The sequence below is a fragment of the Lepidochelys kempii genome, chromosome 6 (genome assembly GCF_965140285.1).
Source record: "Lepidochelys kempii isolate rLepKem1 chromosome 6, rLepKem1.hap1, whole genome shotgun sequence".
In the NCBI taxonomy this organism is placed as follows: Eukaryota; Metazoa; Chordata; order Testudines; family Cheloniidae; genus Lepidochelys; species Lepidochelys kempii.
The window spans coordinates 73840935-73866777 of NC_136385.1; the positions used below are offsets into that span (position 1 = coordinate 73840935).

Sequence of the window (25843 nt, forward strand, 5' to 3'; positions counted from 1 at the left end):
AGCGGAATAACTGATTCAATTTACAGTGAAGCATGGCTGAGGCTGCTCCAGACAGTGGGAAACTGCTGCCCTCTGCCTCCCACTCAGTGAGCTGTAAAAGGTTATGAAACAATCACCATCCTTGGAGATAGGAGCAGTAACAAAAGAAAGATGCATTCACAGATTAGCAGCAACAGCAATAAAAACAAGTATAGCTCATAGAGCTGGTCGGAAAGATTCTTGATCTCTCTGCTTGCTCCGTTTGTAGTCTGTAGTGCTACAGATGTAGAGCATTGTTCCCCTGGGAGGAGGAGTGTTTTCTGTCACTCAGCAGCTTCCCTCCGACTCTTTAGCTGATGGGGTTAGTGGGTGATTGTGATGGGTGTTTAAAGGATGGTGAAGCGGGAGGAAGAATATTGGAAGGTGCAGAGGGGCACACAAGGAGAATGGAGCAGTTGTACTGATAAAGGAGAAACAGCCCAGAATGATGACGTAGGAAAGTCTCGGGAACTCTTAAATGGACAAGCTGATATGTCTTGAATCAGATTTGGGACCACTTGGGCAGCCATCGTGAGTAGCTGTATTTAATGGTGTGAAGATTAGGAACTGAACTCTGGTGCCCTATGGCCTAGGCTCCCAGGCTAATTTCACAGATGACCTGGATAGTAATGTAGCAGCCTCATGGACATTGAGATCACAAGCTCTTTTCAGTTCCAAACTGAAGCATGACAAACAGCTTCACACTAATAGCTACCCGCCTTAAGAAAGGCAAGACTTCATTCAACAGGTGCTCAATAGGGCCACACGAACCCCATCATGTCCTACATTCCCATCTGCCATGCATATATTCCCACCACCGAAAATGATCTGCCCGGGTTTAACCTCTCTAGCATCCCTCTACCACCCATTAATTCATTGGTTTCAAGTGCTACCAATAAAGCATTTCCCATGTTTAAAAATAGATAATCATTGTGGCCAACTCCTCATCCAGTCTGCTCAGTCTTAACCCCGTTACCTTGTGTGCAGTTTTACATAGCAGGCTGCTGTCACTGGAACACAAGAGTAATCCCTCTCTCTCTCTCTCTGCTGGATATGGCACACAAGCACTGCTCACGGCACCAGCCTAATCCCTTCACCTGTATACAGCAGACCCCCATCATTCACCTACAAGTGAACACGTCCTCCCCAGTAAAGGAGACTGGCACCTCATTCTAACAACGCACTGTGCTACTCTGAGGACAAAATTAACACCTGTAAAGAGAAGGCTAGTATCTATGAGCAATACTTAACTAATCCCATCACTATCAGGATGACAGCGTTCAAAATTAGTTACCTTTTCAAGGGCAGTTTGGCCCCATTGGGTACCCAGCTAACCTCTCTAACAACAGACTGTAATCAACAAGAATATAGATGCAAGGTACTTGATATGTCAAGCTGGCAGCACTGGGGGATCAACCTTATCTCCTCTTCTCTGCATATGACATTATTCAGGTTAAAGTAATCCTTTAACTCACTGAAGCTGACGTTTCCAGGAAAGACTCAGATCTTTTTCACAAGTATCAACAAACCAGACCTAGAACATTAAACTTTATTTATGCTAGACGAGACCTCCCTCCACACTGCACTCAGCAAAAGCAGAAAATCTAGGGTATTCCAATTTTGCAGAATTCTAAATCGAAGTTACTCAGCAAGGAAGACAAGAGGGCCTGTCCACACCTTTGAACACACACCACCCAAATGCACCATATTTAAGAAGTGTGCTACCTTGCCACTTGCCTTTAAAAAGAAAAATCTATAGCAGGGAAAGTGTGGAGGAATACACCAGAGTTGGAGAAATCCTACCTGTGGGACAGACTGGCACTACTCATGGCACCTTAGCTAATCTATCAGATTTCCAAGAAGGGTTGACATCAATCTTCTCCCTCTGCATAAGACATCAACTTTTCTCTCTCTACATAGGAAATCACTCAGAGCACCACCAAAACATCCTCACACCCCTTTCATCTGAATGTTAAGCTAGCATCACTAAGGTGCTTGAACCAATTCCTTTTAGTACAGTATAGATTGGCATGACTCAAGGCAGTATGTCAAAGATCAGTATTCTTATTTCTGAACTAGTCTTCTCACAAGTAGTATTCAGTTATTAAAACCCTTAGAGCTATTACTGAGACTTTAATGTACTGTCTAGCCGCCCAGCGTAGGGGGTCGGGGGTCACACCAGGACAGCAGAGATATATTTTGGAAAAACAGGAAACCTACACTTCGCTCAAGTGCTTCTGAGTTATAGCACCTTCTCAGAACAGAAGGAGGCCATAAAGCCCATCTCATCCTGTACTCTTGACTTAGAAGATTCATCCACCTACCTAAAATCCATCAGCAGTTTGAATTGCATAAGTTAACCTTCCCTTTGAATCCTAAGCCCTACAGCATTGCTGCATGTAGCTGCATCTTCAGAGACAATTCCATCTCAGAGATAGATGAAGCAATCCCAGTTTAGAGATTACACTGTATTTTGGGAATAGCAACACACACCACCTTTATAGCTTGGTGGCTTTTATACTGAAAATGTACTGGTAAACGATTGTCCTGTCACAACAATTCCGGTAGCCAGTTTTAAATATTTTGAACAGACATTTCTCTACATAGTGAAGGCAAAGCTCCTGGATAAAAACCGTAGTACAAAGACTATGGATACCACAGCTAGGGAAATAAAGCTACACAAATACCTGAACCATTTATTAAACATATTACGCTTCTGGGTTTCAGTGTTTAATAGGCTACACACACAATCAGGGGAAAGGACCTTATAGGATCTCAAGAATCCACTGACATTCAGTGAGTTAATTATCTCAATGTACAGGGTGCAGTTGTGTTACAAGTCTCACAGCTAACATCTTTTGGTGTTTTTCCAAACTGCGTTGTGTGACAGAGTGCTGGGCAACAGCAGCTGTACAGCACTCCGATCACTGGATCACCAGTTAAATCACCCCGAAGGAAACCTGGGGAGCAAAGCTGTGCCTAATTGATAGATTGGGGATGGGCAGGAGAGAGCTACAAGGCTAATGAATCCATCAGCCCAGAAAGTAGAAAACACACAGAAAGGATGTGCTCTGTGGGGAAGAGAGAGAGAGACTGAGAATGGTGGGCAGGCAGGCTTTTCAGGGTCAGAGGCAGAAACAGGAAAGCTCTTTCAGAAGGAAGATACTTTCTGTCTCCCCCCCTCCTTGGCTGAGAGAGCAAAGGATCATATGCTATTGTAAATACAGAGCTGCACAACTCTGGAAAGTTAGTTGGGAGAATACTGTAATACATTGCACAAGGTGTTTGACTAGAAGGTCTCCGAGCAGTTTGTGGCTACAGAAGAGACAGGAGCAGGACGGTGCCCTGTCACAGGTAGCACCTGCTGAAATACTCAGTAACTTTGGTGCGTTCAAAGGAAAGAAAAAACCCAAATAAGAGATTTTGTGAGATCCCAATAAAATGTATTTTGGGAATTTCACTGTTCGCAGATCAGGTACAGTGCAGAAGGCAGTGCCAGCTTCCACACACTGCTCTACCAGCATGCCTCAACCCTTCACTAAAGTGATCCCCTCTAGGGACAAAAGGGTTATTCGATCTCCATGGTCTAGATCAGCCTTCGGATTCAACTGGAACTCTGAACTAGAGCTATACACACTGATGGCCAGTTGGCAAACTGGACCACTCTCCGCTAGGAACTAAACAGACCACCCCCTCATTTTCCATAGATTAGACAGATATTGTACTGTGGTTACCGCTAACCTGGGCAGAATTCAAACCAGGGACCACCTTCTTTCTGTCCCAAACCTTACCAGCCTTCTGATTCAATTTTTCCATCCACATAAAACATTTTACTGGAAACAGCCTTCAGTGGAAAAAGAAGGAATGTCATAACATCTGGAAGTGTAGCTGAATGCTGCATCTTCCTCAACAACAGAGAATACATGTCCCAGATTTAGATGAACCGAATACATAGGGAGCATGCCTCTTACGTGGTCATACACAGGCAACAAGATGCCCCCCTCTGCTTATCAGTGCACTAATCTAACCTTCTTCACTTAGGCATGCTAAGACCTCTATTTGTTGTTTTGTCTTACCTGCTGCAAAAGGCATTTTGTAGGGGTAGCTGTTCCGTCCTGTATGCACACTGCTAATCCTGCTCTCTGGCACGTGCATAACTCCACAAAGGCTGTAACTGTTAACAGCTGTTCCTTCTCCACAACAGTATGGAGAGTTACACCAGTGAAGTGGCTGGAAAGGAGTACCTGATGGTAAGGAAGTTGGAGATACCAAAAGCCCCTCACAGGTAGACTGCGAAAGCTCATCCTTAGGGTAAACCGAGCAGTGAGAGTAGCCACTGTATCCACTTTGGCCATAATAAACATAAAACCCGTTCAATGGAGTCAAATCTGAAGATTCACAGAGACATCCACAATCCGTGTGATTTCCTGGCACAGGCAAGGGATGGAACTGCTGCACGGGGAAGGAAGGCTGATGAAACTCCTGTTTGGGAGTAGGCGATTTCTCCCCAGGTCTCCCATACTCAGGCTTCATGGAAGCTTGCCCACCCATAAGCAAAGGCAGTCTGTGATAGAAACCATCTGTGCTATCGTAGGAACTAGATAATGGTTCATAATTGAGAGATTCCATTTTTCCATGGGGACTAGGGGAGTCCTGATGGTCTGCTTTCCTAAAAGCACTTGCAGGAAATCCTTGCCAGCCATGTGGACCCTCCATTTTTACATTGGACATTTCCTTTTTGGATTTGACACAATTCTTCCTATTGGCTTTGGCCCACTTGAGCCTCGACTTTGAACAGTGGTTCTCAGACTTGCCCTCTCCATCTGATTTACTCCTCGGCTTCAGAGGTTGGTCTTTTTCATGGGTCAGTTTCAAAAATGCTACAGCATTGAGACTGGCCAATCTCTTTGGGGTGGGATGATAGGGAATTCCACTATCCTCCCTCTTTGTTCCATCTTCAAAGACATCATCCAATGAATGGTCAGAGCTATTACATTTCTGACTGGATCCATTCTGACTCTTTTCCTTAACTGTTTTTACAGCTGGTTTTCCCAATGAGGGCCAGTTGCCACTAGCTTTGCAGTGCAAGCCCTTAGTGCTACAATCTCCACTGGCTTTGACAGAGTCTTTCCGAAAACGCCTGCCAGATAATAAGCCATCATCCCGTTCAAACAGCAGGTTATTCACTGCCTCTGCATTCAGAGAGGCTAGTCTTCGTTTCCTGGGCTCCAAAGGAGCAGCACTGGGTTCCTGTTCTGTTCCAGGACAAGTTATTGTGCACTTTTCCCCAGATGGATCACTTTTCCCTGCTCCCAGAGTCTGAACTTGTTCTGGGAAACAGGGAGGTCTGAAGTCATCCATCCAACTGGAGAGGTCTCTTTTTGTGCTACTCTGGGTCTCTTTTGACAACGATCCAGCCACGTCCTCTAGTCTGGTGAGAAGCACTTTGCACGTTTTTTTGTCCACAGAAGTGATCAGACGTTTCCTTAATGGGTACGTCTTTCTGATCTCCTGCAAATTCCTGCTTTTGTTTACACCCATAAATCCACTCTGGCAGTTTTGAATATCAGTGGTCTCTCCTTGCTCACTGCACTCTGCCTCAGTCCTATCCATTCTTTCACCGTCTACTGGTGACAAATCTTGGCCAGCAGAACCAGATGGATGTTTTAGAAGGAAAAGTTGTTTCTTCCGGGCATGAGTCATAGGACCCAGTTTCACTCCTGTAAACAAACAGAAAAAAAAAGTCTATTAATATCATTGAAAGGGACCCATCTCCTCACAATATACCAAATAGGAAATATTTGAGGATGCTGGTTACTATACAAAATATAGTATTTCTGGGTCATGGCCAGTTTAAACCAATCAGAAAACAGGATGTAATGAGATGTGGTTTAACATTAAACCACAAAATATGACAGTAATTAAATATGTGACTGATACTGAAAACCCAAGAAGCCAGGAAAAATCAGGATTAAAGCCAAAACTCCATCCTGCCCTATTATGCCTAAGTACTATTACAAGTATGTTACATGAAAGTCCAGTCCCCAGTTAAATGGACATGATTTTTAATAAGTCACAGATATTAATCAAACTAATTAAAGTTAATATAAACCCATGCCCAAGGTGTATGGTATAAATACATTCTAGGTATATTTTTGATTACTCGTGTGTTGTTACAAACAGGGCTATTGTCCAGGACAATTAGACAAAAGATAACAAGTTCACCTTACCAAGCCATGTGAAAGCTGAACTTTAAAGAAAGTCAAATGGACAGAGACAAACCAACTATAACACACAAACTTAGTAACAAATCTTTGTGCAGGTAAGAACGTGACTAAGTGCTATGCTTAACAATTAGTTTGACATTTTAATTGTTTTAAAGACCAGCCACAACCTTTAAGTAAGCCATCTGATCTGTAGATAGGCCTGCATAATAACTGAATCCCAAGAATATGATTTTGGAAAGAAAAAAACTTTTATTCCACTGAGTTAAGGTCTAACCTTTCATTCAGATTTTGAGTGTCAAAAATGCTAAACATCAAAAACTGAGCTAACGCGTAACAAAAATATAAAAGGGGAAGTTATAAGCATCTGTCTGCAGAACAGGAACAGGTTCTTCTACCTGAATGGTTGAGTGAATGTATGATTGGTGTTTTCCTAGGATTTAAGTTCTAACTTTTTGCTAGCTTTGCATTTTAAAAATTATTTCTGAGTTGGGATTTTTTAGGATGGTTGAGACAACGCCTGTAGACTGACTCATTACCTCAGATGTCTCAAAATATCTATGGACTTACCCACTGACTGGATATATTTTTGGATCCATGGTCTTTGAGTCCGTAATTACTGAAATGAGGAAGGTTCTTAATTTGCATAAGGGTGACGCCAGTGACTTTAGAAGGAGATGCAATTATGATCTGCCACGGGACTCCTGAGGAGGGATTCCCAGTGGGAGGAACCAGCACCATCCTCAAAAACTGGAGGACAGGAAGAAGCTAATACTTTTTACTTTAGTTTTGTTGGCCACCATGGCTTGCTTGCAATGGCTGTTGCAGTGGATGCTACAGACCTTGGCTGCTGGCCTCTGGCCATGAGATGCCACCATGTCTGACCACATGGCCTGTGCCTCCTCCACCCACCCAGGTGGCCACCAAGGGGTAGGAGTCCAGCAACATGCAACATCTAAGACTCGACATCTACAAGCAAGTAACTTCTACCCAATCAGCAAGTCCACCACTGTTAAAACCTGAGCCAACAAGAGCACCTACTAACTTTTCAACCACATGCCAGCTTTCTTAGGCTATCCACAAGTGTTGACACCCATCCTGCATATGTATCAGCCTTTTTGGTTTTGTTTTGTTTTCTAACTCTTTCTTAATGTTCTTCCACTTTTAACTCCAGCTGATCATAGAATCATAGACTTTAAGGTCAGAAGGGACTATTATGATCATCTAGTCTGACCTCCTGCACAACACAGGCCACGGAATCATAGAATATCAGGGTTAGAAGGGACCTCAGGAGGTCATCTAGTCCAACCCCCTGCTCAAAGTAGGACCATTCCCCAATTTTTGCCCCAGATCCCTAAATGGGCCCCTCAAGGATTGAACTCATAACCCTGGGTTTAGCAGGCCAATGCTTAAACCACTGGGCTATCCCTCCCCCCAAGTCTCACCCACCAACGCCTGTAACAAACCCCTAACTTATGTCTAAGCTACCGAAGTCCTCAAATTGTGGTTTAAAGACTTCAAGGTACAGAGAATCCTCCAGCAAGTGACCCATGCCCCACGCTGCAGAGAAAGGCGAAAAACCCCCAAGGCCTCTGCCAACCTGCCCTGGAGGAAAATTCCTTCCCGACCCCAAATATGGTGATCAGCTAATCCCTGAGCATGGGGACAAGACTCATCAGCCAGACACCCAGGAAAGAATTCTCTGTAGTATCTCAGATCCTACCCCCATCTAACATCTCATCACAGGCCACTGGGCATACCTGCCGCTAGTAGTCGAAGATCAATTAATTGCCAAAATTAGGCTATCCCATCAAATCATCTCCTCCATAAACTTATCAAGCTTTGACTTGAAGCCAGATAGATCTTTTGACCCACTCCTCCCTTTGGAAGGCTGTTCCAGAACTTCACTCCTCTGATGGTTAGAAACGTTCATCTAATTTCAAGACTAAACTTCCTGATGGCCAGTTTATATCCATTTGTTCTTGTGTCCACATTGGTATTGAGCTTAAATAATTCTTCTCCCTCCATGGTATTCATCCCTCTGATATATTTATAGAGAGCAATCATATCTCCTCTCAGCCTTCTTTTAGTTAGGCTAAACAAGCCAAGCTCATTGAGTCTCCTTTCATAAGACAGGTTTTCCATTCCTTGGATCATCTTAGTAGCCCTTCTCTGTATCTGTTCTAGTTTGCATTCATCCTTCTTAAACATGGGAGACCAGAACTGCGCACAATATTCCAGATGAGGTCTCGCCAGTGCCTTGTATGATGGTACTAACACCTCCTCATCTCTACTGGAAATACCTAGCCTGATGCATCCCAAGACAGCATTAGCTTTTTTCATGGCCATATCACATTGGCGGCTCATATTCATCCTGTGATCAACCAATACTCCAAGGTCCTTCTCCTCCTCTGTTACTTCCAAGTGATGCATCCCCAGTTCATACAGAAATTCTTGTTATTAATCCCTAAATGTATGACCTTGCACTTTTCACTATTAAAATTTCATCCTATTACTATTACTCCAGTTTACAAGGTCATCCAGATCTTCCTGTATGATATCCCGATCCTTCTCTGTATTGGCAATACCTCCCAGCTTTGTGTCATCTGCAAACTTTATTAGCACATTCCCGCTTTTTGTGCCAAGGTCAGTAATAAAAAGATTAAATAAGACTGGTCCCAAAACTGATCCCTGAGGAACTCCACTAGTAACCTCTTTCCAGTCTGACCTTTCAATGTGACCTGCTGTAGTCTCCCCTTTAACTAGTTCCTTATCCACCTTTCAATTTTCATATTGACCCCCATCTTTTCCAATTTAGCTAATAATTCTCCATGGGGAACCGTAACAAATGCCTTACTGAAATTGAGTTAAATTAGATCTACTGCGTTCCCTTTGTCTAAAAAATCTGCTACCTTCTCAAAGAAGGAGATCAGGTTGGTTTGACACAATCTACCTTTCGTAAAGCCATGTTGTATTTTGGCCCATTTACCATTGACCTCAATGGCTAGTAGTGAGCAGGCATGTGTATGGATAAAACCCACAGGATCTGAGAATTGCGCCAATAGAACAATTCTGCCAGTACCTGAAACAGCCACAGATTAACCAACTTTGCTGAATGAAAGATCACACAGTATTTCATGGGTTAGAAGTTGTATGCTTATTCCTGAGAAATCATGTTAGTTTCCCCTAAATTTGTCATTCAAATTTTAAAAATAACAAGCTATCATCTTGAATTGTATTGGAACATTTCATATAACCCTATGACTGAGGATGGGTGGTGTGCAAGATTGGCTATTACCTAACCACCATTAATTTTGGGAGAGCTCCCTTAACTGGCATCAAAGCTCAACATTAACTTGAAGCTGGGAGGGATTAGATCCTTCCTGTATCAGCTATTTGGCTGAAACATAAATATACTGACTGACATTGAGATTGATAATGTCCTCTCTCATTTTGGGGGCTCTCAGTTATGCCTGCCCAAATTATTAGATAAAGCTGTTGATTTAATCTGGTTTAAATCAACCTGATGTATTTTTTTATATTATCTCACTTTTAATTTACTTATTTATATGTATTTTATTTGATTCTTTTGTTTAGTTAATAAAATATATAAATTAGAAACCTGTGTCGTTCAGATGTTTCTTTCAGACATCAAAGTTCCAGATCTAACAAGTCCCAGGGTAAATAAGAAGTAACTCAGCCTCAGACCCCTCCTATACTGATGGTCCACAGAACTGTCTCATAGTCCTTCCATACTTGGTGCTGAAAGAGGAACACTGCTGACTTTTGAGGGAAAGTTGATTTATGTACTGATCACTTCTTTCAGTAAGAGATGTAGGTTTTAGAACTTTTGAGGGCCTCAGATGGTGAATACCAGCTTGTCAACCTACAGGCTGACCAATTCCCCTTATTTTCTCATACATCAGTGGGCAAATTTAACTTCAAAAACATCAAGAATAATCAGAAATAGGCAACAAGATCTTCTGTTCCTCTATTTAAAAGAAAATAATTTTGTCATATTAAAGAAGAGTCTTTGACTTATCCACCAAACAGGTCCAGTAGTGGTAATGCAACCACCCTACACAAACCTGCCCTGGAGGAAGCCCTTCTACCAGATTGCATGGACAATTGATTTGTTTAGTATGGCTATTTCTGTGATCCTATTTCTTCTTGTTCCCATCAAAAGGGTAAGTCTCTGGCATAAGTGCTCTACAGAGAATTATCTCTAGGTTGTCCAGAGAGAGTCACTTGAACTCTGGACATCAGCTATCCCCTTCCTCTGCTAGCTCCCACCATTCCTTTGCAGGACTTAAGTCTAATCCCCCTTGAACAGGTATTTTTTCCCAATATTTTATAAATAAAATTAATAAAACAGTCGTATTTTAATTACATCCAAGTCCAAAATGCCGGACTTAAATAGATGTTCAATTTTATTAATATCCCCCTCCTCTTTACCTTTTCTAGTGGCCAGTTACAACAAATTTCCCCTGAAACGAAAAACAGTGATGCAGACTCATAAGGAAGTGGATTTTTCTGACAGTAAATATTACTCCTGAGGGAATTCTGTGCCAACAAATTAAAAATTCTGTGCACAATATTTTAAAATTCTGCAAAGTTTATTTGCCAATAAATAAATGTGGAGGCTCCAGCATGGCAGAGGGCAGTACAGGCCACCGGCTGCATGGAAGTGGGAGATCACCCTGCAGACCCCTCCCCTCCATGGGACACAGACTCGGCGGTGAGGCTGCACCTGACCCTAGGGTGACCAGATGTCCCGATTTTATAGGGACAGTCCTAATACTTGGGGCTTTGTCTTATATAGGTGACTACTAACCCCAACCCTGTCCCGATTTTTCACACTTGCTGTGTAATCACTCTACCTGACCCTGACAAAGTGCAAGAGCCAGGCCTGCCCCAGAAGCACCCCAGGGACCTGCCCCTCCACACCAGGTGTGGGCAGGCAGGCTCAGCCCAACAGGATCCAAGTGTGGAGGTGCTTAGTGTGGGGGGATCTAGGTATGGGGGGGAGAGGGCTCTGTGTGGAGCAATCTGGGTGCAGGTGGCTTAGAGTGGGTAGTCCGGGTTTGGGGGGGATCTGGATGCACAGGGGCTCGTTGGAGGTGGGTTCCGGGTGCAGTGGCGTCCAGATGAAGGAGGTTGGGGCTCAGCATGGAGCGTCTGGGTGTGAGGGGCTCACTGAAGGGGTCAGGTTGCCGCAGGAGTGGGGCTTGGTGGGGTGGGGATTCGGGTGCAGCTTGCTGGAGCTCAGTGGGGTGGGGGTCGAAGTGTAGGAGGCTCATTGGAGTGATCTAGGCACACAGGGGATGGGGTTCATCAGGTTGGGGTTCAAGAGCAGGGGGTGGTCTGTGTACAGGGGTGGGGGATCCAGGGGCAGGGGGGTGCGGCTTGGCAGAGGGTGATCTGCGTGCAGGGGGGAGGTGCTCGGCAGGGGTCTGGATGTAAGGGAGTGGGGCTTGGCAGAGAGGGCTGGGTGCGGGGGGGAGGGCTCGCCAGGTGGGGGTTCAGTGTGCAGGGAGATAAATCTTGGCTGGGGGTGTGTCTGGGGCGTGTCCCGATGCACAGGGGTTGGGCAGATGGGGGAGCAGCTCCCTGTACAGTGAGTCATTCACCCATGGCTGAGGAGCAATGGGGGACAGGAAGCAGGGGTGGTCGGTGCAGAGCTGGGGGAGATTTCTAGGGGTGGGTCGGACCAGGCCCTGACCGCTCCATGCAGGGGAAGGGTGCTTCTCCCCCACTCCCAGCCCAGCCAGGACTAATAATTGAGCCCGATGTAAGGTAGGAGCCGCTGGCCAGGGTGTCAGGTGCAGGGGGGCAGAGCTCAGCGGGGAAAGGGGATCTGGGTGCCGGGGAGGACTGGGTTTGAGGGGGGTCTGGGTATGGATGCCCGGGGTTGGGCAATTGTGGGTTGGGTCTGACCCGGCACTGGCCGAGGCATCCCCAGCCCCATCCCACCCCACCCCGCAGTGACTTACCTCTCCATTGGCTCCTCCAGGCACCCGAAACAACACACCTGCACTGCTGGGGAGGGGTGAGTGGCCGCTCTTGCGGCTTCCCTTTGCTTCCCCATCAGAAAGTCATTTTTCTGCAAGGAAGCAAAGAAATCTGCAGTGGACATGAATTTTGTGCGCACACAGTGGCACAGAATTCCCCCAAGAGTAAAATAAGGAGCAGTTCACAGCCCAGGATACGTCCCTTGCAGGTTTGGTGGCATAGCCAGTGCTACCAAGAGACTAACTGCTTACAATTCTTTTCAAAAACTATAAATATGAATGCTTAAAATCATATGCCACCACCCCTGAAAACTACATTTAGTAAGATACCTTTCAATAGTAAGTATCACTTAGAATTCAGAAGAAAATTCATACACTCTCCCAACCTTGACTTTGAAATATATGTTCTACTGCGCAATACCTAGGCAGAACATGGCAAGTTGTGGTTTATTTATAGCTAGTAGTTTAAAAAAATCATTCAGCATTGATGGACTCAAATCCCACAGATCAAGACACACTGAATTTATGGCTTATTACAACAATTTATAACCCACTAACAACCCCCTCCAGCTTCTCCCCTCCCCTCTTCCTTTCTTCCCTATGACTAGAAGGGTGTTAGGCCACCTCACCTTGAATGGTCCCTTGAAGTATGTGTTTACTTATGCTAAACAATCTGTTCCACCTTGCATTTAGCTGTGACACTCTGAGTAAGTTTCCCAGATCTGAAGAAGAGCTTGAAAACTGGTCTCTCTCACCAACAGGAATTGTTCCAATAAAACATATGACCTTACCCACCTTCTCTCTCTACACATCAAGAGAAGCATTTACATTAGTTTATCATGTGAAGAGATTGCAATAGGTATCTCCATACTAGAAAATAACACATTAAAAGGTAAAAGTATCAAGAATTAATATGTATCCAGATTCCATGCAATATGTTTAAGGCAGACTGATTTAAATCAAAGCAATTTAAATCATGGATTTTAATTATGATTTCAAGCAGCAAGAAGGAAACGTTGATTTTAATTGATTTTAGTTACGTTTTGCATTTGTACTTTTTAGTTCTTTTCCTAATGAAAAGTTGATTCTCACTGGTTGGTAACCATTAGAACATGTTGATTTGCAACTAAATATAGACTTTATACTAAATTTTGTACTTCTTTTTGCTAACCAGGAGGATATACTATATCTATACACAATTATTTAAGCAATTATATAGCTTAACTTACATTTATTCAGTCAGATTCTTAATTTTTACTATGTGAAAAATGGTGAATGAGGCATTTCTTACTTATTAGATTAATATTTTTACTAGTGATTTGTGTCAAGCCCGACACGGATGAAGGTTCAGATAAATAATAATAATTTTAAAAAAGCACTTTTAAAATTAAACAGAGCTACCTTAAGTATGCTGGATACATGAGAAAAAAGTTTATCAGAAACGTTTCGCATTAAAACTAATTGGTTTATTAAACAAAGAAAGTATTATTTGTACTTAATGAATTGAACTGATTGTTTCCTGTTACCATGTCCTTCAAGATTTTAAAACTAGTAAATCTCACCCTCTCACTTTGAGTTTTTATTCATAGATTGGAAGAAGAAGAAAGCTTTTCTGCTCTTTCAACTTCCAAACACTGTCTCTACTTTGAATGAACTAATCACTGAGCTGAACTGATTGAAATAAACTAACATGAAGAAGATATTCTCTCTGAACAGTACCTGCACAAGAGACTACTGCTGTCAAAAGCTAGTTTAGCACTTCAACAAAATCCAGTTGCAGAGGCTTAGCCAGTGACTTCCACCAGTTCAGTGGTTTAATTTTCTTTAAAACTTGGCAATAAACATGTACTCCTTAATTTTTTTTTATTTAATTGAAATGATTTTAACATACTATAAGTAGCTTAGGACTTAATATAGGTTGTCAATTTCAAATGTAATGTTTAATAAGTTTATTTTTAAAAAATTAACTTGTATTTATTTTAAAATAATCTTTGTCTAAAAAATCATCTCAATTTTTACCTATCCTGAATCTGTTTCAAAGGTTTCAATTGAATTAGACCTTTGATATGAGGAGTGATTATACACAGTACTTACACAACAATCACAAGCTTCTGCTTTTTAAAGGGGTCATGCATGCATATAATTCCAATTCTTGTTAACTGGTGTTATGGGGAAACATCAACTCCTTAAAAATTTCTCCCCATCTTTACAAGTCAATTTCCCTTAAACATCACAAAAGGCTAATTGATATAAAAGACCAGATATTCAGATTTAGAGATGCAAAATGAATAAAGAATAAGTGCATTTTTGGCATTATAGCTGAACCTCTCCTTTAAACTTTTGGTGAACAAAGTGGTAGTTTAACACACAGGTAATAAAACACTTTGAAAACTAGGTTTTTACCACCAAGAACAAGAGAGATGATATGGAAGCACAAGTCAGAAAGGCACAGTAAGAAGTGTTACTGAGGAATTCCATATTTTCTATTTAAAAGATTTCTACATTAAATCTACTCCGTTTAGAAACCAAAGAATGATTCCCCTGCCAGCCAACTGCGAGTACTCAATTTAGGAACCAAAAAGTCAAGACGTTGTCTTTCTGGCTCACAGGTTATCACCAGTATCCTAGACTGCAGTCAAAGCTTTGATTAATTTTGCTGAAGATGGACAAAGCAGAATAGAATCCAGCTCATTTGCAAGTAATCTCACTTTTAATCACTGATTTAAATCTGCTCGCTATATGTAGTTAAGTAAGAGGATACCACTACTACATAGTCATTTTTCTGAGAACATCACCACCTTAAAGAGGACCTGCTACAATATACAGACGTTCTTGGAAGCAAAACACTATTCTCAAAAGTGCTTTTTGCTTTTAGTGCTAAGAAGAATCCTATTACCATACCTATGGATGCCAGATCTACTAGGGCTTGTTACAAATGATAAACACGTAATCCAAAACATTTCTGGAGACATACTGCATCTGGGGTGCCGACGTCATCATGAAGAATACAAAACGAAGAGTTTAGAATCAGTGACTTGCACATCTAAAGTATCATCACTAACTTAAATCCATTCAAATATTTGGATTTTTCTCCTCCTGCCCCATCATCTTTCAGAAAAAATATTTTTTAGTCTTTCCACCTAGGTCAATCCCTCACACCAATAATTTTTGCTGCATTTTTTTGAATTTCCTACAATTTGTCACATAAAAAAAGACACAGCAAGAGAGACTTCAAGGTTTTCACCTAGAGTTCTGTGTGATTGTGGATATAATAAGGTTGATATCATTAGAAGAGATATATCAGGATACAAGTGCAATGTATGACTGGATCATTAAACTGACAACATTGCCAATTCTCAGCATGAAGAAAAAACTGGACTATTTTAGCAATGCAAACATCATCCCACATTCTGAAAAGAACACCCAAAAGTTAGTACTCAACAGAACTCAAGTAATCTAGCAAGATTTATTATTAAACAAAAATACCAGAAAAAGTAGTACTATAATGTACTTAGTCTATGTTGTTAAAAGACAGTTCTTAATACTATGTGGATTTTCTAAAATCAAGTTTCCTTTGGCTCCAAATTTGTGCTACATACAGTAGTTTGTAATAGCTACCTGGACAACCTGACTCAATATTTGGTGCCTAGTATTCTCCATCCCTTGCCACATCAACACACAACTTCCAGAGCCTTATTTAAACCTAGAACAATGACAGTTGAGTATTATTTCATGGCTTAGTATCAAAACCACACAAGTTTACAAAAATACACAAGCTTCTGACCCTTGGTATGAAATACATTTCAGTAGGGAAATGACATCGTCAGGTTCTTCATCCCACTGCAGTCCCTGCTAACTAATGGATCCATGATAATGAACCAAAGAATTCACACAAATGACTTATACTTGTTGAGCCCCCGTGGAAACCTTGATAATCCAAGTGTAACAGTCCAGATCTAAGTTTAAGAGAACTAAAAATTAAGTTATCTAAGGCCACAACAGCACTACTCTGTACCTAAGGGAACAGAAGACAAAAAGATATTTAGATACACTACCTTGCATAATGACAGGTTTCAGAGTAACAGCCTTGTTAGTCTGTATTCGCAAAAAGAAAAGGAGTACTTGTGGCACCTTAGAGACTAACCAATTTATTTGAGCATGAGCTTTCGTGAGCTACAGCTCACTTCATTGGAAGCTCATGCTCAAATAAATTGGTTAGTCTCTAAGGTGCCACAAGTACTCCTTTTCTTTTTAGATACACTACTCATTTAAAAAAAGAAAGTATTTAATCACTAGTTCGCAGCTTGTCCTTACCACCCCAGTTACTCTAGAATTCACTAAACGGTAAACTATAGAACCACCACTTGCCAAAGAGTAAAATCACAAGAGAATTGATGCCTCATTAGCAGGAGAATAACCAAATGTGTTAACAGCTGCATTTTCTGTAATCATGCAGCTGCAACATCTGTCTCGTACTCTGCATCCCTTGATTGCAAGTGAAATCAGGAGACAAACAAGCTTGGGACCATCCATTCAAGCACCCTCTTATTTTGTCTATTTCCTTTCCAAAGCTTTACCAAAAAGATATATTCGCTCCAAGGGACTTACACCAGGAGAGAGAAGGTTTAATTTCTGAGGTTTTTAAGCAATTGATCCAAGAGCATGGTTGAGTTAAACATTTGACACCTAGAACCAAAAAAGATTATGTGGCACCACGATTCTTCCATGATTTTATGCACAGCATTGCTTTGTCTACTTTTAGGTCTGGTCAGCATAAGAAATTGCACTAATTTAAATTGGTGAAATTTCTGTGATCACACAAACCCTTCATCTGTAAAGTATCTTGTGTGCAGGGTTCTTCTCTCTTTTTTGTTCTTTATAGTGAGAACATACCGTTGGTACTCACAAAATGAAACTATCACATACCTTGGGGTGGTGAGGGGGAGAGCCTTGTCTGGTCAGCAGGAAGAAAAGAGATATGGCTCCTTTAAGGGTTCCCTCTTCCTTCATGTTGGGGAGGCATCACCTAGCTGGGAGCTGGCCAGAGGAAATCAGAGAAGCCATTGGCTCCCTGTGCACTAAGGCAAGGTGTATATGCCCTGTTCATCCAGACAGAGCCTTCTCTCACACCCTGAACAATATCATGCTCAGAATTTGAATTGCTCTGCAGGACACTGGAATAGACAATGGTACAGGAGGCTGGTTTAAAACAGGTAGTTCGCTATCTGTGTGACTTCCTGTTTGTGGCCAGAGTAGATTTCGGAGTGTGCCAGCCTGCTGGCCTCATTCTAGGCCCCTGATAGTACACTGGCAGTACCAATACAAGGAGAAAAGACATAGGACCCTCTATTAAGCTGACCCACTTAGGAACTGAGTTAGATACACAGGCTGGTATCTCTAGGCCCCTAGCAAATAAGCTAGCAGAACTTTTGGGATTGCCCCAGGGGGCCAGGGCATCCAAAGCAGTTACACTGCATGAACTGCAGGCTATTATTGGTCATCTTAATTTTGTATGCCAAGGACTGGCCCCAGGACAATCATCTTGTGCTCACCTCTCAACTACCACCTCTGGAATAACAAGGCCCAACCAATTTACAAAAAAGAGTGAATAAAGAAACAAAGGGGGATTTATGGGTCTGGGAACAGTTCCTGAATCACTGTAATGGAGTTTCCTTTTAGAAAAAAGAACAGATGCTAGAGGCAGACCTAAATATTCACTCTGATGCAGTAGGATGCATTGGGCTTGGGTTTTTAGTGTTTGTAAACACACATCAGGGCAAGTGGTGTTCTCAGAAATGGCTCACCCACTGGCTCCAAAAGGGGATTGTAAAGGACATAACATTCCTGGGATTCTTTCCCATTTTAGTTCCAGTGACAATTTAGGGGAAAGGAGCTCACAAGAGAGTGAGATTTTAGAGTGACAACCTGATGGTGGTACATGTTATCAATTGCCAGTCCTTTAGATCACTCAGTGTGATGAAGGTGGTGAGGGCATTCATCCTGCAGTGTTTAACTTAACATCTGTTTTACTGCTAAACATGTGCCCAGTATTAATAATGGTGTAGGCGATGCTTTGTCTTGATTACAGGTGGAGGGATTTTGAGACTTGTTATTGGGAACCAACAAGGAACCCGAACAGATGTTGCTAACACTGTGTAACCTTGGCACATGACTGCTATTGGATTTCACAGAGATCAGTAGCACTGCGAACATTTAGGGTTTATGAGAGGAGTTAATCAGTTTCAGCTGGATGCCTATTTTGACCTATTCCTGAAGATCAGGTTCTTCAGTATATGGTGCCATTGATAACATCATAGGCTGGCCTCAACCACCATCTCTTGGCCCTCATCGGGGATAAAAGGTTACCCAGGTTCTTGTAGCAGGTTGCTAGTTAAGAGATTGCTAGAGGAGTGGTCTCAATCCAAAGGCCCTAGGGAAGATGTGACAACTTTGTCACTATTCAGATATTTTGGGATCTGGAGTGAGTTCTTCACCAGACATGCCAATGAAGCCAGGAGGCATTCTAGTTCTTGGTGGAATTTTTTTTTTTTTTTTTGAGCATTTACAGTCAGTGATCTGATGCCTGGGGTCAGCAAGGGATACCTCTGGTAAGGCTGTGGAGTTAGGGACTTTTAAAAAGGTAAACAATTAGTCACCTTAACTCTGAGATGTCAAAGACAAACCAAGGAGGGCAAGGGGACTCCATCGCGCTGCAAGAGGAGGCAACGCAGGGATTAGCCCATTAAGGACTTATATTGCACTGAGACGGACTGAGGATGGGCCTCTCTTCATGGTACCAGTTTGAGGCATTCTTTAAAGAGGGGCTTACAGCAGCAGCATTCCTGCTGTGAATTCAGGTCCTATTCATTGAAGCTTGTGGCAATGATAAGTGCAGCCCAACTGGGAACAGGGACTCAAGAGAGGCAGCCAGGCACTGGCATTCCAGTAAATGAGAATCAGAGTCCAACAGTGTGAATGGCTAATATTACTATGATTTCAGTTTTCAGGAGCAAGGGAGCGAGTCATGTGAACTGCTGTTTGGATCTGCGGACACAGTATTGTGCATTGGACCCACAGATGGGTTGCGGGATCACCTGGAGGGTCCCAGCTGGACCCTGATGGCAAGGCAACTGAATAGAGATGGAAGGACAGCTATGCTCTGGGACTAGCTGATTCCCATCTTATGCTCTTTAACAGCCACTGAACATGATTATTGTACACCTGGGTGAAAATGAGTTGTGATTTTATAACTCATTCGCTAAGGCAAAGAGCTTTATGACAGATACAGGACTTTTTACTGGGGTCAGCTATAAATTGGTCTGAAATGCTGCAGCAGAGGATACAGCGGGGAGCTGCCAAGCTTCCACTGGTTGACAAGGCCACAAGATATGTGAATCTACAGGTGGCTAAATCTGTACACAAAGGGGGAGGATTGGTAATTATCCTTCAGAAAATATCATACTGGGCACCTGTGTTATTCAGGGAAGACAGGATATACCTCTCTGATTAGGAAGCAGGTATATTTTTGGTCAGTGGTAAGGAGGTAACTTAACTATCTGGGATGCCCGTCGGGGTGCAGGGGAGACAGCCAAGCTCATTGCTGGTGCCTGCTGGTGGCAGATGTCCAAATGAAGGTAATAGTTTTATAGGGAGTGTGGTTTCTTCACAAATTAGAGTTGGACAACATCCTTTCCCCAGCCCTTTAACCTTCCAACCAGGGTAGAGTGGTGGGGTCCCAGCAGGTTGGGAACAGCTTTGGAGGGATGGGAAGTTGATGGTAACCCTCAAATACGTAAAAACAAGTAAGGAAGAAATGAAGACCTGCACCATGCGTTACTCACAGAGGATTCCCAGATGAGTAAATACAGTTGTGGCCTAGTTAAGCCACACCCCTCACATTATGATAGATAATAAAACAAACTATCCTTTTCGTAATGGTTCCTACCTTGCTAGCTTTTTTCGATTGCTGTTGCACATTGAGAAGATATTTTCAGAGAACTATCCACAACTATTCCAAGATCTCTGAGTGGTAAAAGCTAATTTAGACCCCATAATTTTGTATGTACAGTTGGGATTTTTTTCTCCAACATGCAATACTTTGCACTTATCAACACTGAATCGCACCTGCCATTTTTGGGTTTGTCTACAGTACAACTAAACACCTGCGCCTGGCCCATGTCAGCTGACTCAAGCTCATGGCGCTCAAGCTGCAAGGCTGTAAAACTGTGGTATGGACACTGGGGCTTGGGCTGGAACCCAAGTTCTGGAGCCTTGAGAGAGGGGAGGGTCCCAGAGCTCAGGTTCCTACCTGAGCCCCAGTCTTCACACTGCAGTTTCATAGTCCAAGCCCACCTCAGCGGACACAGGGCAGCCACAAGGTGTTTAATTGCAGAGTAGACACATCGTTTGTTGCCCAGTAACTTGGTTTTATGAGATTCCTTTGTAACTCTCTGCAGTCAGCTTTGAACTTAGCTAGCATGAGTAATTTTATATGATCCACAAATTTTGCCACCTCACCCCTCACATCCTTTTCCAGTTCATTTTATGAATATGTTGATCAGCACAGGTCCCAGTTCAGATACTTAGGGGACCCCACTATTTATTTATTCCCATTGTGAAAACTGACCATTCATACCTATCCTTTATTTCTTATCTTTTAACCAGTTAATGATCCATAAGAGGATCTTCCCTCTTATCCCATGACAGCTTACTTTGCTTAAGAGCCTTTAGTGAGGGACCTTCTGAAAAACGAAGTACACTAAATCCAGTGGCTCACCCTTGTCCATGTTTGTTGACATCAAAGAATTCTAATAGATGGGTGAGGCATGACTTTCCTTTACAAAAGCCCTGTTACCTCTTCCCCAGCATATCATTGCCTTTCAGTACCTGAGAACACTTTTAAAAATAGAATAATTTTTCAGGCTGAAATTGAACTTTCTTGGTTTCAACCCAAAGTCCATCCCCCCACCCCAAAGCTTCACAAAAAGCTCTTCAGCCATCTGAGTAAGCTGAACACAGAAAATGTTTTTACAGTGCCTTTTTTTTTTTTTGCGGGGGGGGGGGTGCTATAACTCAAGAATGGCTTGGTTTTATACCAGCACACTTTCTATGAATTGATTCCGAATGATTTTCAAGCAAATTTCTGGAAATTTGCAAATACTGCACTGAGGAATGCGCAGTACACAGTTTAACTTCAGAAAGATGTATCAACTGGACCTGGAGGCCCTGGAATTTTTATTCAGGGTCAGCACTGTTCACACCCTTGCCTGACAAAGGGTAGCTTTCTCTAACTTATTTTGAAAGCTAATGCTACAAACACTCACAGCACATAAAACTACAAAATGTAATAAACTACAGGATTTAAAATACATTGCAATTACAGCCAGCCACTGATGTACAATGGCTACATCAGTTTGGATATAATCTCTGATTAATAGTTAAGCATGTTTGAGTGCAGTCCATATTTCCATGGCTGACCAACTGAGCATTCTATACTTGCTAATTCTCTGTGAAAACTATTGTTATTTTAATAACTATTTGATTGCTTTAGAGGGTCTATCCTATACTTGATCATCTGTTTTGATAACCTACTTAGTGGCAGAGCTCTGAATTGCGTTGCAGGAGCCCAAAGTTTGACTTCTTCTGTGTCTCACTCTCCAAGGCCACAATGAACAACAGTTATTTTAAACAAATCATTACTTTGTAACCCTACTACCACAGCCTGATCTTATCACACACCAACCAGGCAAGCCTGGACATTGTCATTACTTGAGGAACCTCCATGCATGTTTGTTTGTTTTTTTAATATATGTATTTCAAATACAATAAGGTTTAATTGAAATTCATAACCCAAATCAATTGTTGCTCTAACATTGTCTTCTTGAGATTTAGATTCAGAATTTAAGAATTTGTTGTCCTCAATCTCCATAAGAATACACCCATTCCCTTCACAAGGACACATTTTTGTGGGAAAAGATATCACAATCTAATTTCTACCCTGGTACTCTCAAGGTCTTTCGTAAAAACTGTCAAAGAATCAAGCAATTTACTCTAATCTACTTTGAACAAAGAGATGCTATTCTTCTTTTAAACACTTATGGATGCGGATCAGATACTACAGCGATGGGCACCATTTACAAGAAATAAGATAAAATTTGGTGCTGAGATTCTAAGGGAAGCTTCTCAAAATTTCCCATTAAAAGGAAAATATGTTTTTGCTGGCTTGGGTGATTTTAGTAGCATCTGTCTAATGTACTTTTTTGAAAAAATGTGGGTTTTTTTTGCTTCAGTCCCAATGGCAAAACTATGCCCTATTCTAGTTTGAGTGACCACCAACTAAATTCAATATCCTACCATACTGTATTGAGGAACTATTGGCAACAGTAGAAATATGAGAATTAGGCAGCCAAAACAGCCAAATTACCAAAAATAGAAAAACTGTAGAGGCAAAGTTTGATTACACAAGTTTGGTCAAATAAAAACCAAGCCTCATTATCCCCTAAGCCTCCATTTAACACCAGTGTAATTTTTAAAGGCATAAGCACATGCACATGCAGCTCCCGGTGGGGTCGCCCAGTGTGGCAGGCAGCCAGGAACTGTTCTCCACTCCAGAAGTGTCTAGCCAATCTCAGCAGTTGCTCTCTGACGAGCAAGAAGCAGGAGAGGAAACGTCTGATGTGGTCTTCAGGAACACTCCACAGGCCCGGCAGAGTGTCTCCGCCAGATAAGAAAGTGCCCAAGACGCAGCAAAGACGACATGTTCCAGGAGGTATCACACTGCTCCAATACAGAGAAAAGGGAATGCAAAGAGTTCTGGGAAGCCGAATGGCAGGACAGAAAAAAGAATCAGGAGTTTGTTAAGGATGCAACTAAGCAGATGTTTAAAGTAATGGAGGAGCATATGCAGATGCTGAAGTCCTTCTCCTGCTGATAATAGCCCACCTTAATCGACTGGTCTGGTTAAGAGTTGGTATGGCAACCCCCATTTTTTCCATGTTCTGTGTGTGTGCACACGCGTGTGTATATCTTCCTACTGTATTTTCCACTGAATACATCTGATGAAGTGGGCTTTAGCCCACAAAAGCTTATACTCAAATAAATTTGTTAGTCTCTAAGGTGCCACAAGCACTCCTCGTTCTTTCTGCTGATACAGATTAACACGGCTACCACTCTGAAACATCTATTGCTCATAGTTTTGCCAAGCAACATAGTGAAATGCTGGCCAGTTGTACTGATGCTATTCAGAACTATGGGCAGCAGTGAAACTGTCAAAAATCACATCAGTTTCATACTGCTACCATTACCAGGCAAAGCTATGAACAGAGGCAAGCACTGAGTTATTCACAGGGGAAGAGGAGGCCCCAAAACCAAATGGGGCAAGGGATGACAGTAGAACTCTTCCCTCTCCATCCCCCTTGAAACAGCTAGGAGATTCTGGTGCAACGGGAGAGTACAGGGGCATTTCTCTCTCTCTCTCTCTCTCTCTCTCTGTCACAGCAACAAGCGTCTTCTCTCTTCCAGCAGGCTTTGAAAGGAAGGTAGGGGTGCTGGCGGCGAGAGATTATGGAGCTTCAAATTAGACATCTAGTCAGAGGCCAATACAGGATATGGAGATCCAAAGCAGGGTCCAGGGACAACACCTTGGCAGAAATCCAGGGTGGATTTGATTTAAATCACTCGTCAGGAAGACTCGATTTAATCATGGATTTCTACATAAAAGCGTATTCTTGTTGGTTGTTATAACCTTAATACATATTCTTCACAACTCAGAGATAGATGTAGGCTTCATTTTTAGACGGTATACACTATACACTTTTAAGGTGATTTATTTTGAAAAAAATTTTCAGATTAGTTTTACAGCTATATCAGAAAATGAATGATTGGTTATTTCATTTACCAAAAGGTAAATGAAGCAGATATTTATGAAGTCATTGGGGGGTGAACTATCTCCAGTTCAACAGGTTAATCATTAATATTTGGAGGATTTTCTTGACATGCTATATTAGGAGGAGAACATAACCAGACAGACATTTAAATTGTCTTATTTAACTAAACAACGTTATGTATTCTGGATTTTTTTCTTCAGCAGCAAACAATATTTTAACAAAACAAGCACATGAATTTTTGAATGTAGTTAAACATTCAAGTTTTTTAAAATCAGATTTGTTTGGGTTAAAATTGTTAACTAAAATAGTTAAATGAAATATTAAAAAAAATTAAATCGACTGTGTCAGCCAGGTCAACATGAGAAACTTAAAATATTGGCTTCTACAGCTAACTCAGTCGTCTTCACCCTCATTTTCCTGTTTGTTCACAGTCTGGGAAAGAAAAACAAGCTTTCCTCCTTTTTCAGGTCCCAAACTATTTCTCAATTTGGAATGAATTAGTCCAAAGGAAGAAAATATTCTTTCTACAGCAGCAGCAGAAGCTACTGCTGTTAAAAGTGAGATTATCACTTCAACAGTCTCTGAATCCAAGTGCTTAAGTGACTTCCACCACTTCACTGGTGTGACTTTCTTTAAAACATCATCAGCAAACGTGTATTTCTTGAATGGTTCTTATTCCCTAACTGGGTCTCTCTTATGGCCTGCTGCCATTATAGGTTTTCCCCTCTAGTGAGAGAATGGTATGGTAGATCTCAAATCAATGAAGGCTATACTCAGAAAGACCTCAAGACTTCTGGAATATGCTGCTCAATCAGTTTCACTTTTGTTTCTACTGCCTGTCCCTCCCTTCTCACATTTATCTCCAGACTTCTTCTCCTTGTCCAGATCTATTCTGTCCCCAACAATCTTCTATTCATTGAACTTTTTGAAACTTTGCACTTTTAGAGAGAGGTAAGGGATTGACTCTGTGTACACAAATTTGCAGAGGGACAATAGGGTTGACTTCTGTTATTTCTCACCTCTATATATTAATTTATTTATTTAAAAACATTTTTGCTGCTAACAAGCATGTTATCTCTGGAGACACAAATCCACAGTTTGAGAACTGAAAAACTAAGCATCTCTGATAGTAATCTTCCAGACCAGGGGTGGCCAACCTGCGGCTCTTCAGAAGTTAATATGTGGTTCCTTGTATAGGCACCGACTCTGGGGCTGGAGCTACAGGTGCCAACTTTCCAATGTGCTGGGGGGTGCTCACTGCTCAACCTCTGGCTCTGCCACATACCCTGCCCCCACTCTACCCCTTCCCACCCCCTCCCCTGAGCCTGCCATGCCCTTGCACACACACACACCCCTCCTCACCCCCTGCATGTCACAAAACAGCTGATCGGGAGGCACGGGGAGGCGCTGATCGGCAGGGCTGCTGGCTGGGGGGAGAGCTCATGGGGGACTGCTCATGTATTACTGTGGCTCTTTGGCAATGTACATTGGTAAATTCTGGCTCCTTCTCAGGCTCAGGTTGGCCACCCCTGTTCTAGACTGAGCACTGAGTCCCACTGGGTAGGTAGAAAGATTCACCTAAATAATCTATATAGAAGCCCCTGGAACCCCAGATTGGGTCCCTAATCAATGAACTATTGGAACTCATTCACAAAACTTTTCTTAAACATTACATGACTACAATGTCTCATACTAAAGAATTAAT

The 25843-nt window shown here is 42.2% G+C and overlaps 1 protein-coding gene across 4 annotated transcripts in view; it reads right to left on the reverse strand.

The window, feature by feature from the left end:
* Positions 1 to 25843, reverse strand: part of BAHD1 (bromo adjacent homology domain containing 1) — a 68649-nt gene that overhangs the window by 15179 nt on the left and 27627 nt on the right. For all 4 annotated transcript variants that reach the window (XR_012159465.2, XM_073348777.2, XM_073348779.2 and 1 more), the window contains exon 2: positions 4095 to 5738. Coding sequence is in view for 3 of the 4 variants with exons in the window: in XM_073348777.2 (XP_073204878.1) it covers positions 4095 to 5721 (1627 nt within the window). In the remaining variant the exon portion in view is untranslated. The remainder of the gene's footprint in view (positions 1 to 4094; positions 5739 to 25843) is intronic.